The 25,886-nt window shown below is 34.4% G+C and overlaps 1 protein-coding gene across 2 annotated transcripts in view; it reads left to right on the top strand.

The window, feature by feature from the left end:
• Nucleotides 1–25,642, top strand: part of LOC134856946 (mu-type opioid receptor-like) — a 104,577-nt gene extending 78,935 nt beyond the window's left edge. The window contains exons 2-7 of one of the 2 annotated variants that reach the window (XM_063873240.1): nucleotides 5,079–5,415; nucleotides 9,817–9,904; nucleotides 10,610–10,797; nucleotides 17,342–17,591; nucleotides 24,103–24,328; nucleotides 24,993–25,642. In XM_063873240.1, coding sequence (XP_063729310.1) covers nucleotides 5,242–5,415; nucleotides 9,817–9,904; nucleotides 10,610–10,797; nucleotides 17,342–17,591; nucleotides 24,103–24,328; nucleotides 24,993–25,542 — 1,476 coding nt within the window. In that variant the 5' untranslated portion in view covers nucleotides 5,079–5,241 and the 3' untranslated portion in view covers nucleotides 25,543–25,642. Of the gene's footprint in view, nucleotides 1–5,078; nucleotides 5,416–9,298; nucleotides 9,466–9,816; nucleotides 9,905–10,609; nucleotides 10,798–17,341; nucleotides 17,592–24,102; nucleotides 24,329–24,992 lie in introns of those variants that run through there. The other variant, XM_063873241.1, reaches the window with a different exon arrangement.
• Nucleotides 25,643–25,886: the final 244 nt, after the last annotated feature.

The following is a 25,886-nucleotide window of genomic DNA, read 5'->3' as shown; positions in this document are numbered from 1 at the left end:
TCCTACTTAAACTTCAAAACAAAGTATCATGAGCTGTAAGTCAGGGTCTCACATAAAAATACCCGTTACTTTTTGCTTAAAAATGCAAGCCACTATGCTTTCTAGTAAATTTTGCGCAGACAAACCAAATAATCTTCAAGTTGATTCAAGTTACGCTCGTCGAGAATAGCACCAAGGCTCAAACCGTCTTCCTTAGAAAGGGGACATTGAGTTTTTGAGTCTTCTGTAGTTTTTAGAAAAAAAAAACTTTTTCATGTTTACAACGTACTTTTACCAATTTCAGCAAAAATGTGCTTCCCAGGGTTCCAACTTTGGAAAATTTTGACAAGATCATGCGAGATCTTGCCAAGTTAACCTGCAAGATCAAGCAAGATATCCAAGACTCATGCAAGATATTGGCAAGATTGCCTTGTTTTTTTGAAGCCTCAATATGATTTTGGTGAGATCTACCAAGATCGTAGGTTTTTGCTCTGAAAACAGAGATGCAATAGAAGTGGCAACTGTCATCAAAACTAATTGTGTACTAGCTAAAATTGATGGTCTCGAGCTCAGCTTATGTGGAGATGTGGTAGTCAGGAAGAAATTCAGGTTTGTTTGGACGAAGACGTTAAATGCTTCCCCTCCCACGCTTACTACCCTTTTGAGCTATAGAGTCCAAAACTGAAAGCAAAACAAACAAGGCTTCAAAACAAACAATTTATTAGATAATCAAACATACGTGGGGCCTAGGAAATTAGACGATAAGCAAATTAGACGGATGCTACAAAAACGAAACTAGACGGAGTATATTTTGCAGATATGGTATTTTAGACGTTACTGCTATGAAAAGTAAAAGGCCAACAAAATTTTTCTTAACAGTCAAGTTTCACAAATACAGAAAGAACATAAAAAGACAATACCTATCAAAACAATTAATTTCAATGAACATAAAATGTTAAATCCGAGTACTACAGGAGAGTTTTGATATGAAAAAATTATGCATAATTGACATGTAAAATTTTTTGGCCACCGAAAGTCAACTGTTTTCGGAAACATTTTTTTTTCTCTAGCAATTTGTCTGCAAATTTTAATATCTTTTAATTTCGTCTGTTTTCTCACAATTGCAGTTTTGCAAAAACCTCTAAGTTCCTCTTAAGTGCCTCCGTCTAAATTGCTTATCGTCTAATTTCTCAACCCCCATCCCACACATCAAGAGGGCAGAAGCGCAATCTGAGTAGTTACTGAGAAAATTAAATAGCTTAAGCAATGATGTGATGTACAATTTTGGATCCTTGTTTTGATCTAGAATTTTAACTGGCATCATCTGAGAACTACCACAGGTATCATTTGAGAGCTTTGAATACCAAGCAGTTTTACTGACTTTAACACATCTAATGCTTTCATTAGCACCTAATTGTTCTTTTTTTAGAGACTTACAACTATAATTTTATTTTAATTTTAAAATTTATCTAAAAATTTAAACGTCAAAAAATCAAAATATTAAGAGCGGTCAAATTTAAATTGTTAGCTAACTCAAAGTCAACAACCCGGGTTGCCCTCCATACACCGAAAAAGCTTATCATATAATTCCATACAACAGAAACCATTATCATACAAACCCATACATCAAGTGTATGGAGAAAATGCTTGTCATGCAATTTTCATACATTTTCGAAAAACAATAGAAAAAAAATTAAACCATTTCTGCGGCTTTTTGAGACTGGTGACAAAACACTGATTTAATTTTTTTTGGAAAAAATTTTTTCCGTACAATTTCCATATATGGAAATAATATGACTGGAATTTTTTGATGGCGACACAAAATTTTGATGGCGTCACAAAATTTTTGATGGCGACACATTGAAGTAATTTTGAATTTTTGCCCCATTTTTTTCGGTTTTTTTTTCAACTGCAAATTGAATTTTGTACGCAAACAAACATTTTCCGAAAATTTTTCTTTGCATGCAAAATTCAATTTTTTGTGAGCATAACGTAGTCCTGGATACGATAATATTGGCTTTTTTTCTTTTCACTTACAAATTTTTTTTAAAAAAAGGCTGAAAATTGCAATTTCTTTTGTATGATGTGTTTATGTATGCCTTGATCAATGTCTGATAATTTGAAAATCCAAAAAACTAAAAATAATCATCACTGAAAAATTTTGCCAAAAATTAAATTTTGTTACTTCTGTTATATCATTTGTGAAAGACAACAGGAAGACAAATCCGGTCGTTTTTTATGCATAGTAAATGTAAGACCGTCCAACTTTTGGTGCTTTGAGTAACCAAGGTCCTTGTCACTTGTGTTCGGTTGCAAGCACAACCCAAAATTTTTCAGAAAATAAATTTTACGAACAAAAAACAAGTTGTTTGTTTATGGAGAAAACACCTATCATACAGTTTCCTTTTATGGAAAAATGCTTATAATAGAGTTTTCATACAATTTTCTGTACACATGGAATTGTATAAAATTGTATGAACAGAAATTTCCCATTTATGAGAATTGTATGACAAGCATTTTTGGTCAACCTGGGAAGTTTCCATGATTTTCATTTGCTTAACTTTTCATTCTTTAGTATCATACATAATATACTTTTAATTACCAAAAAAATAAAGTTGAAAAGTTAAAATGAGTTAAAAGCTAATTCGACATAAATATCCTAATATGAATTCTTTTTAAGGTTGATCGCGGATCATGCTGAAAATTTTTTTGCTTTTCTGCTCTCGAGTTTCTTAATAATAGAGTCTTTGATAATCTGTGCGTCTCTGACAGTTTTTTTAAGAAAAAAACACGTTTGACACAAATAGAGCAATTTTTTCGAAAATTATATGCAACTTAAACTACATGAAGCATTACTGTCAAGAGAACTGGCTAAAACTCAACGCAAAATGCATTTTATAATATTGTTTCAGGACAAAACAAGAGGTAGTAAACTACTGAAAAGGTAGCAAAAAGAAGCGAATCAGTACTCAAAACTCGTCTCGGCACGCTTAAATTTACTGGACCAAATTTTGTAGCAAATTTGAGGACCGTTACCTTCAGTCTGACCTTGAAAAGTAGAGCTACCTATTTTGGCCTGAAAAAAAAAACCATTTCGTTAGGTTTCAATCAATGAGATTGTGTGAGTTTGACAAGCAATTCAACAATTTCTGACCTTCAGCGAACTCGTAGTTTGTAGCAATCTTTTTTGTTCTCAGAAGATTAGATAGCCTATTTGTTTTTTTTGAGAAGCTGCTTTCCTGTCGGTGTTTTTGCAACAATTGTCGGTGTTTTTGCCCAGAACACGATAAGTTGCATATGAGTGTTTCCAACTGAACAGTTAACTCCATCTCGACAAAAACTATGAAGAAGCATTACTCCAGTTTTGATTGTGATATTTATTTTTTCGGTTCATCGAGTGCTTCGTTTTTACTTTTTATGAACTTTGTAATTATTCGTATTCGTTTCAAATTTTTAGTCATTTTTTTAGACATTGATGATTTTTAAAAAATGAGTTCATGCTTCTATTCCACCAGGTTTCAAAATTCTTGTCCACCTGGCAGCCAATAAAAAGATTGAAGGAATGTGGGTTTGGTGACATGAACTTTTCAGATCCAAAACCAGCAAATCCATTTTTTGCAAACTGTACACAACTAGGTTTTGTAATGGTTAATCTATCTATGTAAGCTTAAGTTTTTTTAATGCTTTCGTGCCTTTAATATTATGTACCCAATTTCTGGGGAATAATTTTTCTGTAATTTACATTGAATGGTTTTGCTAAGAATCTGCTAGCGTCTAGCAGAAACTTAAAAGTATTAAAGTACCTAATAAAGCCAATTTACGTCAGAAGAAATCTTTTTTTTTTGAAATCTGAAATAACCAACAAAAGCGGAACTTTAGATCGAAAGTTTAGATCTGAAATAGATTTTTGTCACTTCAAAATACGAGCAACAACCAAAACAAAAACAATCATAGCCGGTTACTGTTTAATTAGCACAGAATGCTCGTCAAAAAAATTGCTAAGAAAAAACAAAAAAGTGACAATTGTTTTCAAGTTTTTTAGCAGAATTTTTTTGCGTGGAACTTTTTTTTGCTGTCCCATGATTATTTGTGGTACTTGTTTTGCGTAAAAAACAAAAAAATGAACAAAAAAAGAAGAAGAAATAAAACACACCCGAATACAAAGCTCCTACCCATTTTCAGTGGTCGGAACAATTAACTCAGATTGGAAATTAGGTCGAAGTTAACGGTGTATGAACTAGCCCAGGTATCAACTAGCGAAAATTACGTTAGTGGTATATAATATTTAAGTAATCGTTTTGAAAGTCATGCAAATTGCTTTCATATGATGTAAATTTTTGGCTGGTTTATACACTCTGCGTGTTTTTGGTTGGTTGATACTTCGGCTGATTTGTTAACACTCAAATTAACCCATTCATAAAATATTCAAACGTTATGTGAACTTTTTTTCAAATCTGAAATAGAGTATTTACAAGGTACGGGTAGGAGAGTGCGTTCAAAAAGCCGAACTAAAAATGGAGAATGTATAGACAATGGTTTGGTTAATGAGATTGTTATAGCTTCCGAAAATTTTTTACTCAATTGTCCTAAGACTTTTTCAATCAACGGGAAAGAGGCAAAAGAATTGGAGAATGAACAACGAAATAACGTTCAACAATGAGATTGACAGCTTAAGTGTATTTCAAATTGAACTCGAACTGTCTAAAATGTATCAATAGCTTTTTTATGTTGTTTTGGTAACCCTTGTCACCAAGCAAGTTTTTGATGCAATGCTTGATGGGGTGAAGGACTAACATAAAAAACACAAAATGCTTTTTCAAAAGATTTCGAGTTAAATAATAAGTTATTAATGAGAACTCTTGATTTAATACGAAAAACTTGACAAAAGCAAGATCTCCCTTTTATTTTTGAAAAAAGTAATGTTATGTTTCTTCATCGCAATTTTCAGCCAGTGTTAAATTAGGTTTTTCTTCGCTGTGGTGAGCCGGTTCAACCCGGTTTAGTTGATATGGTGGAAGATCTTCGCGTTTTTTTAAAGTTTTCAAAAACATTTTCGATTAGATCAATGTTTCCTTTTTTGTCACTTCGTGTTGTTTCAGCTATCACCAAAATGGATTTGCTCACTAGATTAAATTCCCGACATACCGAAACTTGAATTGGCAAAACAGGCTTGATCAAAGTTAGAAGAAGCAAAAAAGAACTTCATCTTCTGCGACGCACGAAACCACCCGAGGACAAAAAGAGGAACGCCGCACGTGAACAATGCTGAAAAGTGAAGTATGGCGCCAATTTGAGGTGCTGATCAATTTTACAACAGTCGAACAAATTGACGTGCCCTCCTCTCTTCGTTCCAAATTAGCTCATTCTGTCAATTACACGCAACCCCTACCGCTCATTTTGAACAACGACAGACCCCAAATGGCCGCTGGAATTCTGGTAATTAATTACGCTAAAATCGAATGAAAGAATGAAATTAAAATAATCGCGAATCTTGACTCAAAAAGGCTTCACGATATTCTTTTTTATTGTGTTAGAAAATTAGTCAGATGATTAACTGAGCTCTAATTTATCCTATCTTTCAAAGTATGAAAGAGGAAAGATATAGACCCTTTTATAAATTTATTTTATCCTGTGGTGCAATTAAGCATGCCATTTGGCTAATTGAGAGCTTTTTTTTCGTACAATAAACAATTTTTTTCTCCGCGTATTTGTCGTTTTCCCTTCATTTGGTTGAGAATGAAATTTTGGCACATGATAGATAAAACTAATTGGAGTGAGCTAGCCGCAATAAAAATTCAGAAATGTGGCGTAAAATTAAGGCGTAAAACAGTGAGTAACTAATTTCAGAGGTGTTCTTGCTGTGGAAACATCACCCTAAACACAAAACAGATATCATAATACAATGGGCTTTTATACCAGAAAATTGGGCGAATTCAGAGAGATATAACTACTCATTATGTACCTGGATCGGAGCAGTAAATTTCCTAAAGATTGACTGAAACCGTTCTTCTGATCTCTTTTTTTGATCATCCGCGCAAAACTATACCTAAAAATTTAACTGTTTTTGACGACGAAATGCTGTTTTTGACGACGAAACACTGTTTTTGACGACCAACCAAGTAACTTCAATTCTTCTGTCTGCCATTTTCCCGTTGGGTAAATTGTAAATCTAGCTCATTAGCTTCACATAAAACAAATTGAGCATTTTAATGTTTGGGAGGATGTTTCACAGCAAGAATACATCCGACGCTAGTTATGAATTACTTGGTAATTTAAGCCATCAAAACAAGGTTTTTCTTTTATGTAGGGAAAAAGACAAAAACGTGAAAAAAAAGTTATTGTTCCGACTTTTGTAACGAAAGTAACGGAATATTTGTGCTCGGGGTGGGTTTTTTTCTTCAGACAAATTTCGACTTTTTAACTGGCCATTTTAACGGAGTTTTTAATCAATCAAAACGTATTGTTGTCGTGAGCTTAAATTTGAAAACATATTTTACTTGTGATCATTTTTCGTAAAGTTATGGGGGTTTAAAGATTGCCATTTTGGCCAATTTGGGACAATTAACGCGCGATATATTTCGCGCTTTTAACGCATAAGCGGAGAATCAATCCGTCTTAGAAATCGTTCCAATTTGGTTGAAAGAAGCATATTTGCCATAATTGGTTTTTTATAGAGCAAACATCATTGCAATTTTTATGTCCCCTGACTATATATCGAAATCGAAGTACGTTTCAGGGAAATCGAAGTACGACTGAGACAAAAAAAATTGTTTCGATGTGCTGCAGTGTTCTCGAATTTTTCCGCTAGAAAATTTGCCGCAAAAGCAAATACGAAATAACAGTTGTAAAATTTATGCTTGTAATTTCACCTCGCAGTAATAAACTATGAGATTAACCAAAGTTTTGAGTCAATGAAGAAATAAAAACTTAAATAACGCTTTTTTGCACATTTGGGTCTTTTCTACAATATGGGTAAAAAAAACCAGCCAAACTAAATTTAACATAATGACTCAAATTCAAAACATAAAAAAATTGGTCGCCTGCTATGCAAGTACAGTCATGATACATGAAAATTGAACTTTTTTTTCAAATGATAAAATCACCAAACTGTTTTAAACATTTGTGCCGCTTTCTCAATATCTACTCAAAATTCACAGTTGAACTTTGGACTTCATATAGATGAAACTGTTTGTTAGATCATACCCGAGTAAAAACCTGTAAAAAAGCGTTGCAAACGTCGATTGCAATACTTAAGAAAACTTTTTGAGAGGTGTTCTGAGTGTCACAAAAAAAAATTTTTGAGCAGTTTAATCAATTTCAAACTTTGGATTTGAAAATTTTTATTGGAAAACTAAGGATCTAGGCCCTCATTTAGACTTTCCGTTGCTTGAAATTTATTACACAAAAACTCAGCTACGGAATAAAAATTAAATCAGATTTTTCAATTTATAAAAAAGTTTGCTGAAATTTTATCAGATTTTGTCTAAGAGCCTAACCAAATTCAAATTCGTTTCAATGTAAAAGTAAATCTGGATGAGGACGTAGCTCAAAACCTTAAAAGCCCAAAATTTCAAACGGTTTTCAACTTAATGGACATAGGGCATCCCAAAAAATATATATTAACAAAATTTTATTGAACTTCTATGTCCCGTGACTGCAACAAGAAAACCACCAACCAGATTGATAAAAACGTATTGACTGCTTTGTTCAAAATGTGTTTTTTTTTGCGCGTGGTATGATGACGTACGAACTAGACATAAGCGTTGAACAAAAGTAAGTTAGGCATCTACAATTATATATTTTTTTTTGCATATTTTCAGACAAATACCGATTTCCTAAATGGTCATTTTGACGGAACTTTGGCCATCTGAATACAATTATACAATACAATACAATAATACAATACGATTAGCCTGTGGGGAGTCGAGATAAAAAACAGAAAAAATCAATATTTAAAAAGTTCAATAATTTTATCCAGGGCGGATCTAGGATTTTCTCGAGGGGGGGACAAAAATTTCGAAAATTTTGTCGACCGTTTTTTAGGTCGACCGAATTGATTTTTTGAGAGCTCTCCCTAAGCACGGTTTAGACCCTGTTTTGGCCGTTTTCAGACATTTTTTGGAAAATTTCGACCAAAAAAGCGCTCCCCCCTCAAAATTAGAATATATTGGCGCCAAAGGCGCCTTTACGAAAACTTTAGAGTCGGTCGGCCAAAAATGGATTTCTTAAAAAGTACCAAAGGGGGGACCTTTTGGGTCGGCAGGTGGTCGAATCCCTGAAAATTTTAAATAAGATATCTATCAGAGAAGTTTTCAGGATGTAGCGTTAAACTTAGAGGCGATGAAAATTGCGTTTTTATCTAGTTTTGTAGCAGTGAAATGTAACTTAGCAATGTCGACCTCATAATCGAAGTTTTGTAAAATGTGACCAATTAGCTTAGCGTGACCCAATTATAATTTCCTGCCTATCCCATGTAACTAAAATTTAATAAGGAAAAGTTGATTATCGGCCCACTACGATCCACGTGAGTTTTTTCATTCGTACCTCAGTGAGTGCAGTGAAGCGAAGCAGGCATTCAACTTAAGCAAATTTCCGCTATTCATGTAATACCATGTCCTACTCTTTTAATGGCATTGTGCAAGCTAATCGTTAAGAATTCCACCCCCCCCCCCCCCCCCCCCCTAGAAAGTTTACCTACGCGTACTTTCTCCTTAATTTCGATACTTTTACTGATTGAAAGAAGATCATTCAGTAGTAAAGACTTATGAATATAGAGTTGACCACCATAGAAGATTATGCGCATGTATACACACGAAAAAGGACAAATCAAAAGTCGCACATATTTTTTTCCCAAAACATCAAAGAACGATTCTGGTTCTGAATTTCTTGAGTTTTGCAGCTTTTGGGGAAAAGCTTTTTTAGGCAGAAGGCTCAGAATGAGAGGTTTTATGCTACGCAACCAAATTTACGTACAATAAACCGTAATTAAGATGAAGTTTTCAATTTATTTATCCACGGATTTAACCGTACTAAACCACCTGAATCGCGGGCTTATTGAAAGGGGTCATTTGATATGAAATTTAAGTACAATAGGTGATTTGTCAAAAATTGGTCTTTCGTTTTTAGTTTTCAGCCATTAATGTTAAATATACCAGCAGACCTGCTGATTTGTTTAGATTATTTATATCTTAAAAAGTTAATAAAAAAGAAGAAATTTTGGTGATTCCAATTCGCTGTTTCCTTTTTTCAACCCTTCTGCGTCTGGCCAATTAGAATAAGCTTTTACTTAATAAATTTCATTCGAGTTTTCCCTTCGAAGTAAAGTAAATTACTGTCTCTTTTCCTTGCGTTTGCTGTCTTTTTTTTTCAGCCTCAGTTGAAAAGAAGACATATTTTTTGCTGTCTGTTAAATTTAAAATTTTTACTTATTTCAGTCAATCCTTCCTGACTGAAACTCAAAGTTTACAACAGCTTGTTAACATCAAGGTACGGTACAAATTATGTGCAACAAGAAGATTTCTTTTTCTAATTCAAAGTGCGATCTTACGATTCGCAGAGGGTCGCCGGAATAAAAAAAAAACGAAACATTGAGATCATATTTTTGGCTCGACAGATTTGGTTTTCAGTGCCACCTCACGCGTTGCGTTTTTGACTCGTGACTTGTAGAAAAAACTTAACATTGATCGTATTTTTGGCTTAGATGATATAAGTCACTATTTTTGTTTCCAACTATGGCGTTATTGTTTGTTGAGTTTTCAAGTATAAAAAATTAAACATCAATGTGACTTTTAGGTTTTTCTTGTTTTGGTTTCCGTTTTGACCTTTTTCATAATTTAGATTCCTGTGTCCGAAATGGCTGACTTGATGAGAACCGGTTTGAACGAATCAAATCACGTTGACGGTAACAGTTCAGACGGTCTAATAGGTGAGTTCTCTTAGTTTCTCTAAGTAGGATTTGCCTTAGTAAGAGGAGGCCCTATTGCGACAAAAAAATTTGCGCTCCTGGCCAATTGAAAAAAAATGCGGTTATTGAGAATTTTTCTGACTTCTCAAATTAGCATAATTTGTTCCAAATGCGCCCTTAGAAAACTGGTTGGCCTAGTATTAATTGGCCAAAAGCAAGCGTCGTAAAAACAGCCAAGGGCGGCGAAGTTGTCGAAAAATTGAGGGAGGGGGAAAAAGACGGCCGTCACCCTACATTCCCTCTCATCAACTCCCCCCTCCCCCCCCCCCCCCCTATATCCTCCTCTAACCGAACTATAAGCATATCTTACCTGGAAAACGATTTAAAAAAATTTTCTGATCGCTCAATCTAAATATGCTAGTAGTGCAAAATTGAACCAGAACAGATGAAGGGTTCTGTGTGAAGATTTGAACCACACAGTTGCAATTTTAGCGCGCCTTCAAGCCTAAAATATTTGGGGTATCTTGGAAAAACGTTAGGGTTGGTCGACCAAAGATGGATGTCTTAAAATGCTTTTATAGAGGTAAGGACTGGCCCTGTGAAAAATTGGCAGTCAAAATTGAGGGAACGGAGCAGTAAAGAAAACAATTGTTTTTAAAAAACGAATATTTTGGACATTCTTGATTTAATTTTTTGAAGTGCAGTCGATTATTTTTGCCCGTTTAGACTCAGTGGGGGACCTTGGGGCTCTGTTTGCCCTGTACAGTGAGGAGATGGGGGTGATAGAGAATGTGCAGTCTGTCATCAACCCCCTCCTCGCCCTGTTCAGCATGCTCATCAACCTCTACATCGCCAGACTAGTCGTCCGTGACAACAGCCTCCACAAATTCACTTACATCATGGTCGCTTATCAGGTTCATTGTTTTTTTTGCAATCATTTTCTTGTATTGTTCCCATTTACGCCCTGGGGCCTTGGGTCTGGATATGACACCCCTTCTAGTCATATATCTGGCAGAGTTGCTCGTCCTTCTCTGTATTCTGCAACTGACCTGAATGTCTAAAAAGTCAACCATTCCTCCTCCCCCCTTAACTTACCAGTTATTTTTAAACTTATTTGCGACGTGTAAGAAATGTATATCAATGCACATAACTTTCGGAACTGTTGAAAAGTTTTTTATCTCCGGTACTGTTGCACTGGCTTCTTAACGTGTACTGAAGTTTTCTATTAAATTAAAATCCTATATCTATAGAGTATTGGTTCAATTGTAAGCTCCAGAAGTGCGTTTTTCAAGTCATTTTTTAAGCTTAATTCTATTGTTTTGCACGTTCAGTCGGGTAATTTTCCTGTTAAAAGTTTTCAAACAATTCTCACTCCACGCGATACAAAGTAACTCAAACAAACCCGCAATGACAAAAATGGAAATGACACCCCTTCTAGTCATATATCTGGCAGAGTTGCTCGTCCTTCTCTGCATTCTGCAACTGACCTGAATGTCTAAAAAGTCAACCAGTCATCCTTCCCCTTCCCTTATCAGTAAACTTTTTATTTATTTTCGATGTGTAAGAAATGTATATCAATGCACATAAGTTTCGGAACTGTTGAAAATTTTTTATTTCCGGTACTGTTGCACTTGCTCCTTACCGTGTACTGAAGTTTTTTATAAAATTAAATTCCTATATCTATAGAGTATTGGTTCAATGTTAAGCTCCAGAAGTGCGTTTTTCAGTCATTTTTTAAGCTTTACTCTTTTGTTTTGCACATTCAGTCGGGTAATTTTCTCCTTGAAAATTTTCATACAATTTTTATTCCACGCGATACAAAGCAACTCAAACAAACCCGCATGGACAAAAATGGATAAAAATCGATTATATAAATAAAAGTTTACAGATTATTTTAAGTATAGAATCGATTTATCTACAACAATTTTGCGAACAATAATCGTTTCTATACAGATGGAATCTATTTTTTTTAAACTAATAATAAATGGATTTTAGTAAAAAAACAATCGATTCGTCTATTCTATAAAAACTGTGTATAAAAACTCTGTAGATAATCTGTATATAATCTGTATATAATCTGTATATAATCTGTATATAATCTGTATACAATCTGTATAAAAATGATTAATTTGCCTGAAAACCATAAGGGTCGTAACAATTTCAGTTTTGGTCATTCATTATTTAAATTAATGATTTTTTCACAAATTTAACAAAAATTTTGTTATCAGGAAAACTTTTCTCAATATAACATTGAGCTGAACTCACTTGAGGAAAACTGTTCACCGCAAATTTCAAGGCTGAAGAGATTCATCAAAGATTTTGCAATCTAAGGGTTCCCGTGGTAATAAAAAAAAATTTGTGCAAAAATTCGTCAACTGCCACTTAAACGTCTTAACTTTCTCAGCCCAATTTTGCTAGAAAAAAAAACAAAACTAAAAAATTAGAAAACTTAACATAGAGCAATTAGTTTTTGCAGCAACCCATTCCGAACGAAATTGATTCAAATGCGTTTTCAAATCAAACGTCAGAGAGAAAATTTCATTGAAAAGCCTGCATTATAGTTTAATTTCAAAACAATCATATCATCTGATTGGCGGTAGTGCTGAGAAAATCAGTATATAATTTGTATATAGTCTGAATAAAATATGTATATAATCTGTATATAGTCTGTATATAATCTGTATAAAATCGGTATATAATCTGTAGCTAATGTGTAGATAATGTGTAGATAATATCTAAATAATCTGTATACAATATGTATACAGTATAGAGGAAATTTTATACAGAAAAAACAGTGTTAGAAGGTTTTGGTACTGATTGTTTAATGAAGATATACAGCATGAACGTTTTGCAAAATAAAATGCATTATAATCGATTATTAAAACTACATAATCGAAGTTTCACTGTATAAAATTACAACAAATCTAAAATCTGCATATTTTTCTGTAGATAATCGATTTTTATCCGTTTTTGTCACTGAGGGAAGCTTGCAGAGGGTCACGTGCAGTATCATGTAAAAAGATATGAGTCTCAACATAAGAATTCCAGAAAACTCTCATAGTTGTGACAAAAACTGATCGGAATGTTCTTTTCGGCTGTTCCGTCTAAACGTATCGAAAAGCAGATGCAATTTAGTCCTCTTTCACAGGACGCAACTTTTTCCCGTTGTTTCGATATGTAGATGATCCAGTAATGTAATCTAAAATAATTTTACAATCTTTGGGTCAATATTTCAATCGTAAAAAAGGAAAAGTTAAATTATCAAACTGAGCGAAGTATCATTATTTTTTTAGGATCAAGATATTTTTAATAATGATAACAGTGGGCACAAAATTCTGGTCAATTTTCACAGAAATCGGTTTTTAATTTTTTAAAATTAACAACTACGCCGACAAAATCCGTCTCAAATTAGAGTAAGCTTAACGTCTGAAAAAAATACGCAATTTGGAGGTATTTTTAAATCAAAGTATTTTCAAAGCGAAAGTGTTATAGTTTTAAAGTTGGAGGGAAGAAGCAGGCTGAATCACTTGATACAGATCAGGTCAAGGAGTTCGGAGTTTTTGTTTATTTATAGAATTTTAAATTGATTGCAAAAGAGGAGCCCAATGTTTTTAAACCTTTTAAAAATTACTTTCAAGATGAGAAAAATTTAAGAGATGAATTCAAAATAAGCTACTTTGTCGTGCACTTAACTATAACTAAATTTTTGCTACAAATTACTGAAACGTTTGTACTTTTCTTTTAAACATTCTATGCACCACTTTTCATCTTTTTTTTAAGATAACTGCCGCTAATATTAGCTTTGTAAAAGCATTTTCTCTAATCTTTCCACGCTAAGGCAACAACATTTTGTCGCCACAGTATGGCTTGATTTTTGTGCGGTACAAAATAGCTCAAAATTAAAAAAAAATCATTGTTCCATATAAAAGAAGTTTTGTTTTTCTCAACTGTTTAAACTGCCAAATATTGAAAACTAACAACAACTAAAAACATCTGAAACATCAAATCAAACAGATATGAAATTAACTGATAGTTTATTTATTTCTCTAACGTTTTGATAAGAGTTTCACTCTGCAAAAAATAAGGAATAATACGTTGCCTTACTTTTCATTCGAATGATGAGCTGCGCATTCTAGGTAGCATCATTAAATTGATTAAACATTCTTTCACGCTTTTTGATACGATTTGATTCATGAAATCTAAATGGCTAATTTTAGGTAAACTTTTAAATTCGTCTTTTACGTCTTTTTGAATCACTTTTGACTATACTATTTAGCAAGACTGCAGGCGAAATATTGACGTTTCCCATTTATCTTCAATATATCTAATCTTGCAATTTGGATAACAAAATTTGCGGGCTGCGGGTTTAAAAATTTTTGCATCCATTGAAAAATCCCAAGTTTGCCAAAACAGAAACTTCAAACCGCTTCAGCTGTTAAAAAGATATATAGGAGGCAGAGGCGGATTTAGGGGGGGGGGGGGGCAGACGCCCCTTCTTCAGGGATTTGACCCCCTGCCGACCCAAAGGGTCCCCCCTTTGATACTTTTTCAGAAATCCATTTTTGGCCGACCGACCCTAAAATTTTTCTAAAGGCGCCTTCGGCGCCAATATATGCTATTTTTGAGGGGGAGCGCGCGCCAAAAAAACGCATTTTTTTTGTCAAAATTTTTCAAAAAGTGCCCAAAAAACGGCTTTTTTGACTGTTTTTTCAAAAATGTGCCTGCGGCGCAGAAAATTTAGCCAAAATAGGGGCAAAACAGTGCTTTGGGAGAGCCCGAAAAATAAAAATCAATTTGGTCGACCTAAAAAAAAAAAAAAGGTCGTCAAAATTTTGGAAAATTTTTTGAAAATCCGCCCCCCCTCGAGAAAATCCTATCCTAGATCCAAATCCGCCCCTGATAGGAGGTGAAATATGTTTTCAGATTTGAGGTTGTTTTACTTTATTCCACTTCTTAGCAAGCTGATTTATAAATCAGAGAGCATAGCCCTGACAGTAAGGGGCGGATTTAGGGGGAGGGCAAGGGCAGACGCTCCTTCATCAGGGATTCGACCCCCTGCCGACCCAAAGGGTCTTTAGTCTTTGGTACTTTTAAGAAATCCAATTTTGGCCAACCGACCCTAAAATTTTTCTAAGGGCGACTTTGGCGCCAATATATACTATTTTTTGAGGGGAGCGCGCGCCAAAAAAAAACGCGATTTTTTTGTCAAAGTTTTCCAAAAAAGTGCCCAAAAATGAAAATTTGGCCAAAACAGAGTCTTTTTAGTGCTTTAGGAGAGCTCGGAAAATCAATTTGATCGACCTAAAAAAAACTTGTCAAAATTTTCGAAAATTTTTGATAATCCACTCCCCCCCCCCCTCGAGAAAATCCTAGATCCACCCCTGCTGACAGTGGTTGATATTATAGCACTATTGAGCGCACTTTTTTAAGCCAGTTTCTATCAATTTAGCATTCAATAAAATAATTTTTTCTCCTGGAACTGATATAGAACTTTTGCATTTCGAGAGAATCTACAAAAAACTGATGCTTTCAATCAAACTGGCTCATTTAAAAATCCACTCAAAACAGTTAAAAATGTTGCATTCATTTTTCGAGTGCTCCAAAACTTTATAAAGACCCTATTTTGACCAAAAATTAGCGCTGCAGTCAAATTTTGAAGAAAAAAAAACAGGTCAAATTGCAGTTTTTGGGCTCTTTTTGGAAAATGTTGACCAACAATTGCGTTTTTTTCGGCGCGCGCTCCGATCAACATTAGCATGCACTGGCGCCAAAGGCTCCTTTAAAACTGTTTTAGTTAGTCGACCTAAAATTATACAATAAACTAAAACTAAACTTAATACCTTTTGGTTTTTGAGGGGGTCGAATCCTAACTTGGGACTACCAACGTGAGATAAATTTCGTTCTAATAACGCGTAAGCGGCTTTTTAATCCGGCTCAGAAAAATGAGGCAAACTGGTAGGAACTGTTATAATGTTGCTAGACACTAGTAACACCAGTAAACAGCGTGTGAAAGTATTTTTCACGAAAAAAAAACTCGAAAAGAATTTTTTTTAAAAATTCATCTTTTTACATTTTTTACTATACTGAAAATAACGTTTTTTTTTTAAATTAAAACTTAGCGAACAGTCAGACCATTCAGAATTTTTTCACCAGACGAGCAGTCTTGCTGTTCTGACCATTGAAAATGCGCAGAATCTTTGTATTCAGATGTGTTTTCGTTTTTTTTCGTTCTTTTCATTTTTTTTTTGTTTTTCGCGCAAAATCAGGTATTAAAAATAATCAAGTGTCAAGTAATTTATCGTATAAAAGCTCTTCTAGATGTTATTCGAATGATTTTTAAAAATTCCCACAAATTTTTCTTAGTTTAGAGCACAACCCTTTTGAATTTTTTTTCGCCTTTTTTCGAGTAAAGAGATCGAGTAACGTTTGTTGCGCATGAAAATTAGAAACTTAGGCTGAAAACCTTAATTTTTTCAGTTTTTGAAGCAAAACTAGTTTTGGAAGCTTCATTTAGCTCTTTTCTGGCAACAAAAAATTTCAGTACACAAAATTGAAAAAAAAAAACGTTTTGACCATGAGATTCGTTGATGCCCAATTTGCTTAATTATTTCGCGTTTATGTAGCTGTATTGTCACACGACGAACAAAAAAGACAACTTAAAGAAAAAAAGAAGAAAAGCGGGACATAATATGCTCTTTTCACCGCAACAGGCTATCCTTGTTATTTTATCTTGATTGTTGTATCTTTACTGAGTCGATATTTTGATTGTGACCGTGTCAGATTGTTTTTGCCCTATACCTCTTTATGATGACAAATGAAACTAAATTTTTTAATACGAAATTAGATTTATGTTATTTACAATTGCAAAATCAGTATTTGGGGCATAAAAAAATATTAATTTTATCTAAAATAGGGCCAAACGGGATTAACAACTTTTAAGAATATCCGTTAAAAAATATCCCATTATAAAAACAAAAAACGTTAAATTGTTGTACGTACGAACAGGGGCGGATCTAGGATTTTCTCGAGGGGGGGGGGGGGGCGGATTTTCAAAAAAAACTTCGAAAATTTTGATGACATTTTTTTATTCCTTATAGGAGTAACTGATTTTCCGAGCTCTCCTAAAGCACTAAAAAGACGCTGTTTTGGCTAATTTTTTCTGCGCTGCAGGCAAATTTTTGAAAAAACCGCTCCCCCTCAAAGTTAGTATATATTGGCGCCAAAGGCGCCTTTAGAAAAAATTTAGGGTCAGTGGGTCAAAAAAAGATTTCTTAAAAAGTACGAAAGGGCGGACCCTTTGGGTCGGCAGGGGGTCGAATCCCAGAGGGAGGAGAAGGCGTCCCCCCTAAATCCGCCCCTGCGTACGAGGGATAGGTTGTATAAAAGAAAATATCGGTACAATAAAGGCCATTCGTAAAGTACATCATAATAAACATTTAGTTTTATTTTGTTTTTCAGGCCATCCTTGATAGTGTGTTTGTGTGTCCACTCAAGATCTACCTGGAACTGAACCAGAAGCTGCTCAAGATCCACTCTCAAGACGTCGTCTGCACCCTCACCGCCCTCTACAATGGCATCACCATCACCACTACAGCCCCTGTCCTTCTCTTCCTCTGCATAGAGAGGTTCCTCCTCGTAGTCCATCCTGTCAACGGCAAGATCTGGCTCGACAACTGGGGCACAAAACTATTCTTCGCCCTTAACATGGGTCAGTCCGTGTTCTAATAAAAGATCCTTTAAATATTCCTTTTCCCTCCAAAAACGCCGACATTTACCCAAACATCATCATCCCATACATGCTTTACAACACACAATTATGATAAACTGACAAAAAAATCTAGTATCATAAATGAACTGAACAGTGACTATCAAATACGGGCGAGATTTTTGCTCTGGGTTTCGACTCCCAGTCAACGCATAGGATTCGATTCATGAAAAAGTACCATTTGACGACATTCATTATACTATGAGTTGCGCCAAAATGCATTAAACTTACGGAGGGGACCCGCTCCGAAAAACGCCTTTTTTCAAACAGGAGAGCTCTAAACATCATTTAGACCTTTTTCTTCAAATGGGTTTGTAAAGGGCTCCGAATATTATTTTTCTTGACTCGAAAATAATGACACATGGATTTTTAATGACACATGGACTCCCTGACACATAAAAATAATGACACATGGACTCCCTGACATAATACTAGATCTGCTCGACATAAGAAAATGTCGACAATTTTTTTGAATTGTTTTTGAAAATCCGCCCCTTCGAGAAAAGCCTAGATCCACCCCTGCACAAAACGATTTTAAAATCTACTGTTGAAACTTTGAGCCTAAAAAGATTACAGAAAAAGTTTTATCGTAAATTTTCAATATGAACTGAAAAAAATTAAACCTAATTACAGAAGAGTTGTTTTTTAATCGCTGGATTATAAACTGTTAAATTTCAGAATTTTTCAAAATATAATTCGACTGAAAAAAAACATTTTAATTTTTCAAAGTAACATTCGGGCGGATTTAGAGGGATGAGGGGGCTGGACGCTTCTTTCTCTCGTTAAATCGACCACCTCGCCAACCAAAGCCAAATTGTCTTTTAGTATAATTTGATGACATCCTTTTTTGCCCGGCCAACTCTAAATTATACTAAATTTGAAGGGAAGGGCAGAAATTTCATTCGGCACAGAAATTTTTAAATTTTTATCAATATATGGTATTTACAGTGTTCTGGGAGACCAAAAAATTGATTTGGTCGACATAAGAAAAGGTCGACAAATTTTTTGATTTTTTTTGAAAATCCGCCCCTTCGAAAAAATCTTAGATTCACCCCAAACGATTTTAAAATCTAATTGAACTATCTTTTTTCTATAAACTAATTTTAAAACTTCAAATTCGTTAGCAGCTGTTTTTTACGATAAGTTTTCGGGTAAATCAGTTAGAAATGGAAACTGAAGTTGAAGTTGTAAGACGAAATTTACATTTGAAAAAACGAAAATCTACTTTTAATTCTTATTTAAATTGGCTAAAAAAAACTATCCTAAAAGTGACTTTATTAGTTTGGTATTCAACGCTGGTTCACTAAATTTTCTAAGTTTTTCTTTAGTTTTATTTTAAAAACAAAATTTATGATTTTCTAAGCACAACATATATAATGTCGTCCGGTCGGAGGACCAGGTTAATTAGGTTTTTTTGCGGAATAACCAGATTCAAATTCCGGTAAACAAAAACAAAGTTGGTTTTTTCCTTTTGCGTATATCGTTAAAATTTTTTATTTTTTCAATTTCTTGGGTACTCTGCAGTATTCACTTGGGTTACTCATTTGATACATTTGATCATTTAAAGTAAAAATTTCTTGTTGCTCAGAACGATCTTACTGACCATTTTTTTTGACAATTCGTAGTAGATAATCATTAAATCGTATTAGAGGAAATAACATGGTTATTTAGCTATACAAACGCAAGCAAGCCCAGTTTGTGGTATGCACTAAAGTGAGCACTCAGGAAGCCATTTTGTTTTGATCCTGGGTTGTCGAAAAATTATCGAAAAACAGCACAAACATCGACAAATCATCAATTACTAATGGCATGCAAAACTAAAATTTTATATTAGATGATGCACATTTTGTCGAGCTGTTTTAAATGATACTCAACTATTATTCTCTCACAAGATCGAGTTGTGTGATGTTGGAAATTTAGGCGTAACATTTTAGAAATCCTTTTTTGTAAAAAAAAAGCTCCTAATGAGAACAATTTTGCATCGAATTTGGCCCACCCACAGTCTTATCGCTACGCCCCATTGCTCTTAATTTTTAATGGCACTGTTTTGAGGCCACATTAATTGATTCAAACTAGATGAAAAACAAGATAAATAAAGTTTCTTGAGTATGTAGTAGATGCTACTCGTGTGGCATATGTATAGATGCAAGTGGGGGAATGAAGTTTCTAAATGGTTTGCTGCAATTTCGATCATTAAAAATTGTCTAAATTTGTGGAAAATTGATGTTAGCTAAAAGCCTGATATTTCTAGGCTCGCTTTGCCTAATTTCTTTTTCATGTTTCCTGGCAAGTCAGTTCGCTACACAGATTGGAAGCATTCATGCTCTGCTATTCGAGCCAACATAGATATTTTTTATTTTTTATTGATCATGAATTTTAACTATTTTACAAGAAACATTATACCCCTAATATTTATTGCGCTATATAGAAGGCATGCAGTGATATAGTTTTGTTAGAAGCTGCAAGTTTTTTGAGTAGCGCAACAAAATTTGAGAAGGGTATAATTTTCTCAGCTTTGTATAAACATACTTATTTTGGTTTGATAGCCAAGAAATGTCAACTTTACTACACAAAACACCAATGTGTTGAAATATAAACTTTTTTAAAAAACTTTTGCGTCCAATTTAGGAGATTTTACATTTCTTAATATTTGTTGGGCTACACAAGAAGCTTGATCGATATAGTATTGTTTGTAAATTAACAAATAGGTTTGGAGTAATATTTGCTTGACTAAACAAAGCCAAAAATGATCGTTTTTGGGGTAAAATTTTGGGCAAAAGTTTTGCAAAACAAATTGCACCGTATTCATTTTGTTAAAGTTTTAATCAAGGTTGGTGCTCATCATATTTTGTCTAAAATAAAACCAATTTGAGAAAAACGCTTTTAACTTTCAAGTTTTTTTTTCAATTTGTCCCGATAATTAAATGAGCACTGTTTAATGCCGCTCACTCATTGATAGTGTAAAATATATCGCGTGTTAATTTTCCCAAGTTGGCTAAATTGGCAATCTATAAACCCCATAATTTTACGAAAAATGATCACAGGTGAAATGTCTTTATATTTTTGAGGCCAGGACAAACAATTATTTTTGAAGGATATAAAAGTTTAGTCAAACATAGCTAGTTCTCCAATTAATGGAAAAATTTGTCTGATATTTGGTTGGGGAGAAGAAAATTCACGTGGTCGATGCGGGAGTGGGAGGGAAAAGTTTACACGTGCCAAATAAGTGCCTCGGATCAAGTTAACATCCTTGGATCAAGTTAACAAAATGGTTTGGGGGATATTAACTTGGTCCAGTGCCTCTTCTACCTGGGCGAACAAAAATTTTGATCGAGCTATGTGAATTGTTATATTGATCGAGCTATGTGAACACTCCTCCGACCCATACTTCGGTCCATACATAAATTGGTCAGCTCAGCCCGGAAAGATTGTCTGATTTCTTTTCAACCACCAGCTCTCTACTCGCTGGTAAATAAGTCAACCAAATCTATTTCTTTTGTTTTCATCCATTCAAACGTACCGATTAAATTGAGTTCAATATTTTTGAGTTGTTTTTCAATATCAATCGATTTGAAACGGTAAATTAATTTAAAAAATTCCAATTTCCAGTTTCCCTCTTTCAATTCTGAGGAAAAATAGAATTGGCGTTAATTGATTCTTTTTAAAGTTTTAACAATGGTTCTTTTGACGTCAAATACTCACTGTTTTCCCTTTTTTGAGTGCCGCATTCAAAAATAATGGCTTTTTTATCAAGCAAAAAAAAGATATGGATTTAAGTAATTACTGTATAATAGATATTTATTTCACGAACTTTTCTCCTTGGCAAACTTGTCTACCAATGATCGAACTCATCAAAAGCTTTGACGTGTAGTACATAAACAAACACAACCAAAACTTTATATACTCTTTTTGGGATTAAAGTATAAAGATTATCTGTACAAGAATTTATTTAACGCAAAAATTGACCTTCAACGTTTAATTTTGAGCTCTGTTTTATAAAACAGAACACGTTAGTTTTGTTTTCGGACATTTTTTTTTTAACTTTCTAAAAAATGTATTTAGCAATTTAATCAGCAATTGATCAGACGAATCAGTTAAACTCGGAGGCGGATCAATAAGCAGAATGGTCTAAGAGCAGAATCGGTCCAAGAGCAGAGTATTACACGTATTAGTATTATCAATTTTACCAAACAAACGAATTGATTATGCATGAAAAGTGTAATAAGGTCAAAAATTCTAAATCTCATTTAGAAAATTAACTTGATGAAATAACTAAAGTAACGTATAATTAATCCGTGTCCTTGGTAGCATTGATTGATTCTAATTATTGTTTGATCGATTAGCCCGTATAAATTATTTTTTGTCTCTTTTTCTGCTCTTAGACCTTTCCTGCTCTTAGACCAATCTGCTCATTGACTGACCACCGTTAAACTCAGATGCACTCTTCTCTGTGTTTTATTTTTTTTGCCATATATAGTTTTTAATGTAAATATCGTGGGAAAAAGTCTGAATAAATGGCAATAATTTTTACGGCTCAAGTCAATTGATTTTGAAGCTGTTTTTGTTATCGTTTTTTGAAGAATCAAAACATATTTTAGTCTCATATAGCTTTTATAGAATTTTTATTGCTTTATCTGAAAAACAACATAGCAGCACGCCAAAAAATAACAAATTTTTTTACTCAGTGTGATTTTTTCTCGGCCTAAACTTGATTTTTAACGAACAAATTTTAACTATAGTTTTTATGCTGCCTGGGAAATTTTTACGTCCTGCTTTGAAAATTCATATAACATCTCATTTGTGATCACTTTTTTGTAATAAGGATTGAAAAATGTCATTTCGTGCTCTATTACCTAAAACAGAAACTTTAGTTTTGTTTTCGGACATTTTTTGTGTTCCTTTCTCAAAATAAATTCAGCAATTTAATCAGCTATTGATCGGAAGAATCAGTTAAACTTGGAGGCAGATCAATAAGCAGAAAGGTCTAAGAGCAGAATGGGTCCAAGAGCAAGTATTAAAAGTATTAGAATTGTCAAGAAACGAATAGATTATGCATGAAAAATGTAATTAGATCAAAATTTTTCAAAGTTCAGTTAGAAAAAAAACATGATGAAAGTAATAAGGTAATTTTTAATTAGTCTGTGTCCTTGGTAGTATTGATCAATTCTTATAATTGTTTGAACGATTTAGCCCGTATAAATTATTTTTGCTTTTTTTTGCTCTAAGACCCTTCCTGCTATTAGACCAATCTGCTCATTGACTGGCCACCGTTAAACTCAGATGCACTCTGTATTTCAGTTTTCATTACCATATATATAAATGGCAATAATTTTTACAGCTCAGATCAATCGATTTCAAAGCCGTTTTTTATCTTCGTTTTCAAACAATCAAAATATAGTTTAGCCTTATGTAGTTTAAGTTTTTAGATGGTTAATCTGAAAAACAACATAGCATCATGCCAAAAAAATGACGAACTATTTTTACTCAGTGTGATTTTCTCTCCGTCTTAATTCGACTTTTAACGACCAATTTTTCACATAGCTTTTATACTGCCTGAGAAAATTTTTACATCTTTGTTTGCAAATCCAAATATATTTTTTTTGTAATAAGGCTTAAAAAATATCAGTTTGCTAATTTGATACAATTAAGGCGCGGGCGGGCGGCCGCTTCTCTTTGATCTCCACTTGTTTCTAAATTGTTTTCTAAATTTCCCCCCTTTCGTACATTATTGAGAAACCCATTTTGCTTGATCAATATCAAAATTTTTCTAAAGGTTCTTTGGACAACAGTAAACTGTTTTTAAGCTGGATCGCGCATCGAAACCAAGGAATTTTAGGCTCAAAATTAAAACAATGCTCAAAAACGTCTATTTTGCCAGTTTTTATCATAAATTCGCTTATTAGCAACATAAAGTCATTATAGGGTAAAGTTGTGGGGGATATCGGAAAATCAAACTGACAACCTAGAAAAAGTTGACAGTTTTTCAAAGTACTCGCAAACGAACTGGAGATTTGTACCAGTAGCGTGCCGAGGGGGGGGGGGAGGAGGGAGCAGGGGAAAATAGCAACCGCCCCTCCCCCCGCCCCCTCAATTTGGGTTGCCAAATTTTACTAATGAGTACCCCCTTTGGTATAATTTTATAGCATCCACTTTTCGCTAAAAAACCTCAAAATTTTTTAAAGGCGCCTTGAGCGCCAATATGACTAGTTTCGAGGGGGGGAGCGCTCGCCAAAAAAAGCGCAATTTTTTGGTCAAATTTTTCCACCAAAAAAGTGCCTACAAATGCTTGTTCTTGCCTGTTTTGTAAAAAATTTGACTGCAGTGCAAATTTTTTTTCTCAAAATAGGGTCCTTGTATAGGGTCCTTGTACTAGGGTTTTTGAGCTGGGAGAGCTCGGAAAATCAATTGGTCAACCTATCAATTTGGTAGTAAACAATTTGAATTATAACTCCAGGCACATCTGGGATCTATACAGTATGGTTGATTGCGGGCTCCTACTCGGAGGGACAAGAGTGCATCATGACATTCCGACTGGTGAGTGTGACAGTGACTGGTCTCATGTTCTTCCTCATCTTCTACTGCATCCCCCTACTATTCATGACTACACTCTACCCTACCATTGCATTCAGACTCATGAACTCACCCAGCCAGAGAAACTACAACGCCAACAAACGTATCAGGTATTCTAACTTACCAAGTTACTCGCTGGCCAAGATAAACAATGTCCGATCAAACGGAACAAAGCCAAACTAAGTCATGGAAAATTGATCAATGTCCAGTAAAGTCGCAATAAGTGAATAAAATCAAAATCTAACGAAGTCGAAAACAAACATGTTTCGACTCAAAAACTTGGAAGCTAATCTTGTTTAAAAGTGTCTGTCGAACCATGTGTAAAACACGTCAGCCCTGGTCAGTTCGTGATTTGAGACACTTACTCATGGATTTATTAGCTCACAGGAACCCGACGACTTTACCCCTTGCCATCCAGATTTTGATACTTTTATAAGATATCCAACATTGGCTGACCATTAAAAAAAATTTAGGGCGCTTATTCTTCTCACTTACTCATTGCTTACTGTATCAAACTAATTAACCAACCAAACAGGTTTATAACATTAATTTTAGGTTTTTTGGTTTAAACGCCTGAAACTTTTTCTGGCCACTATTAACTTCGAAAAAAAGTGATATAAAATTTTTCATGGAAACATTCATTGTCCGTTTCCAATGAAATTTTTGGAGATGTAAGGCGTGACTTTAATATCAACTTCAATTTCCTAAGCTTTAACTGGAGTTTTTAAATGGCAAAAAAAACCTTTTTTTTTCTTAGAATCATATTTATTTCAGCAAGCTCCTTGGAGTCTCGACGATCACTTTTGCCGTCCTGTGGGCTCCTCTTATGTGGAACTCAGTTTGGATCATTGCTCATGAGTCCTCCTGGGTCTCACTCATGACTCATGTTCCCATTCTATTCTACATCTACGGCTTCTCAATCGTGTTCATCAGTCTGTACTCTGCTGTCAACCCATGTATATATATTATGCTAACCAGACCCATCCGAGAGCCCATTGTGTCCAGGGTGTCGAGGGGTAAAGAGGAACTGAAACAGCTTCCCTTGCTCCGCAAATCCCCCTCGAACAGCAACACTAACCATCCAGAGAGACAAGCTCCAGTCGACATTCCGGGCAACACCAACATCAACGACAATATGAACAGCAAAAGCAATAACAACAACAATACTTTGAACATAACTGCTGACAAGAATGATGTCACATGCTGCAATGATAAAAACAAGTTGAGTCCTAAATTAGTCTCAACGAACAAAACCGACAACCGAAACCAACTTTCGCCGATGAGAAGTGGTGGTGAAAATGAGAAGAGCGTATCGTTTGCTTGAACTCGGACTGGGTTGTAACTGCAGTCAAAATACTATTATTCCAATTTTTCAAAGCTGCATATTATAATTGATAAATCTAAGCTAGCGAATATAGCGGTAATTATGCTTTCATCATAGATATTTATGAATACTTCATGTTGTTTTAGTTTATTTTTTTTTGCATATATACACAAAAACTATATAGACAAAAACCATAAAACCATTTATTCACGACGTAAAGCAGCACACGGTTAAAGTTCAGCTCTTCAGCAAAACTCCCAGTTATAAATCCCCGAGTGAAGCTTTACATTGTTTCTCTGACGAGTTTTGCTACATATCTTTCCCATCCAAACAAAGGACGATCT

The sequence above is a fragment of the Symsagittifera roscoffensis genome, chromosome 1, assembly GCF_963678635.1.
Source record: "Symsagittifera roscoffensis chromosome 1, txSymRosc1.1, whole genome shotgun sequence".
In the NCBI taxonomy this organism is placed as follows: domain Eukaryota; kingdom Metazoa; phylum Xenacoelomorpha; order Acoela; family Convolutidae; genus Symsagittifera; species Symsagittifera roscoffensis.
This window is presented reverse-complemented; position numbering and strand designations above follow the sequence as displayed.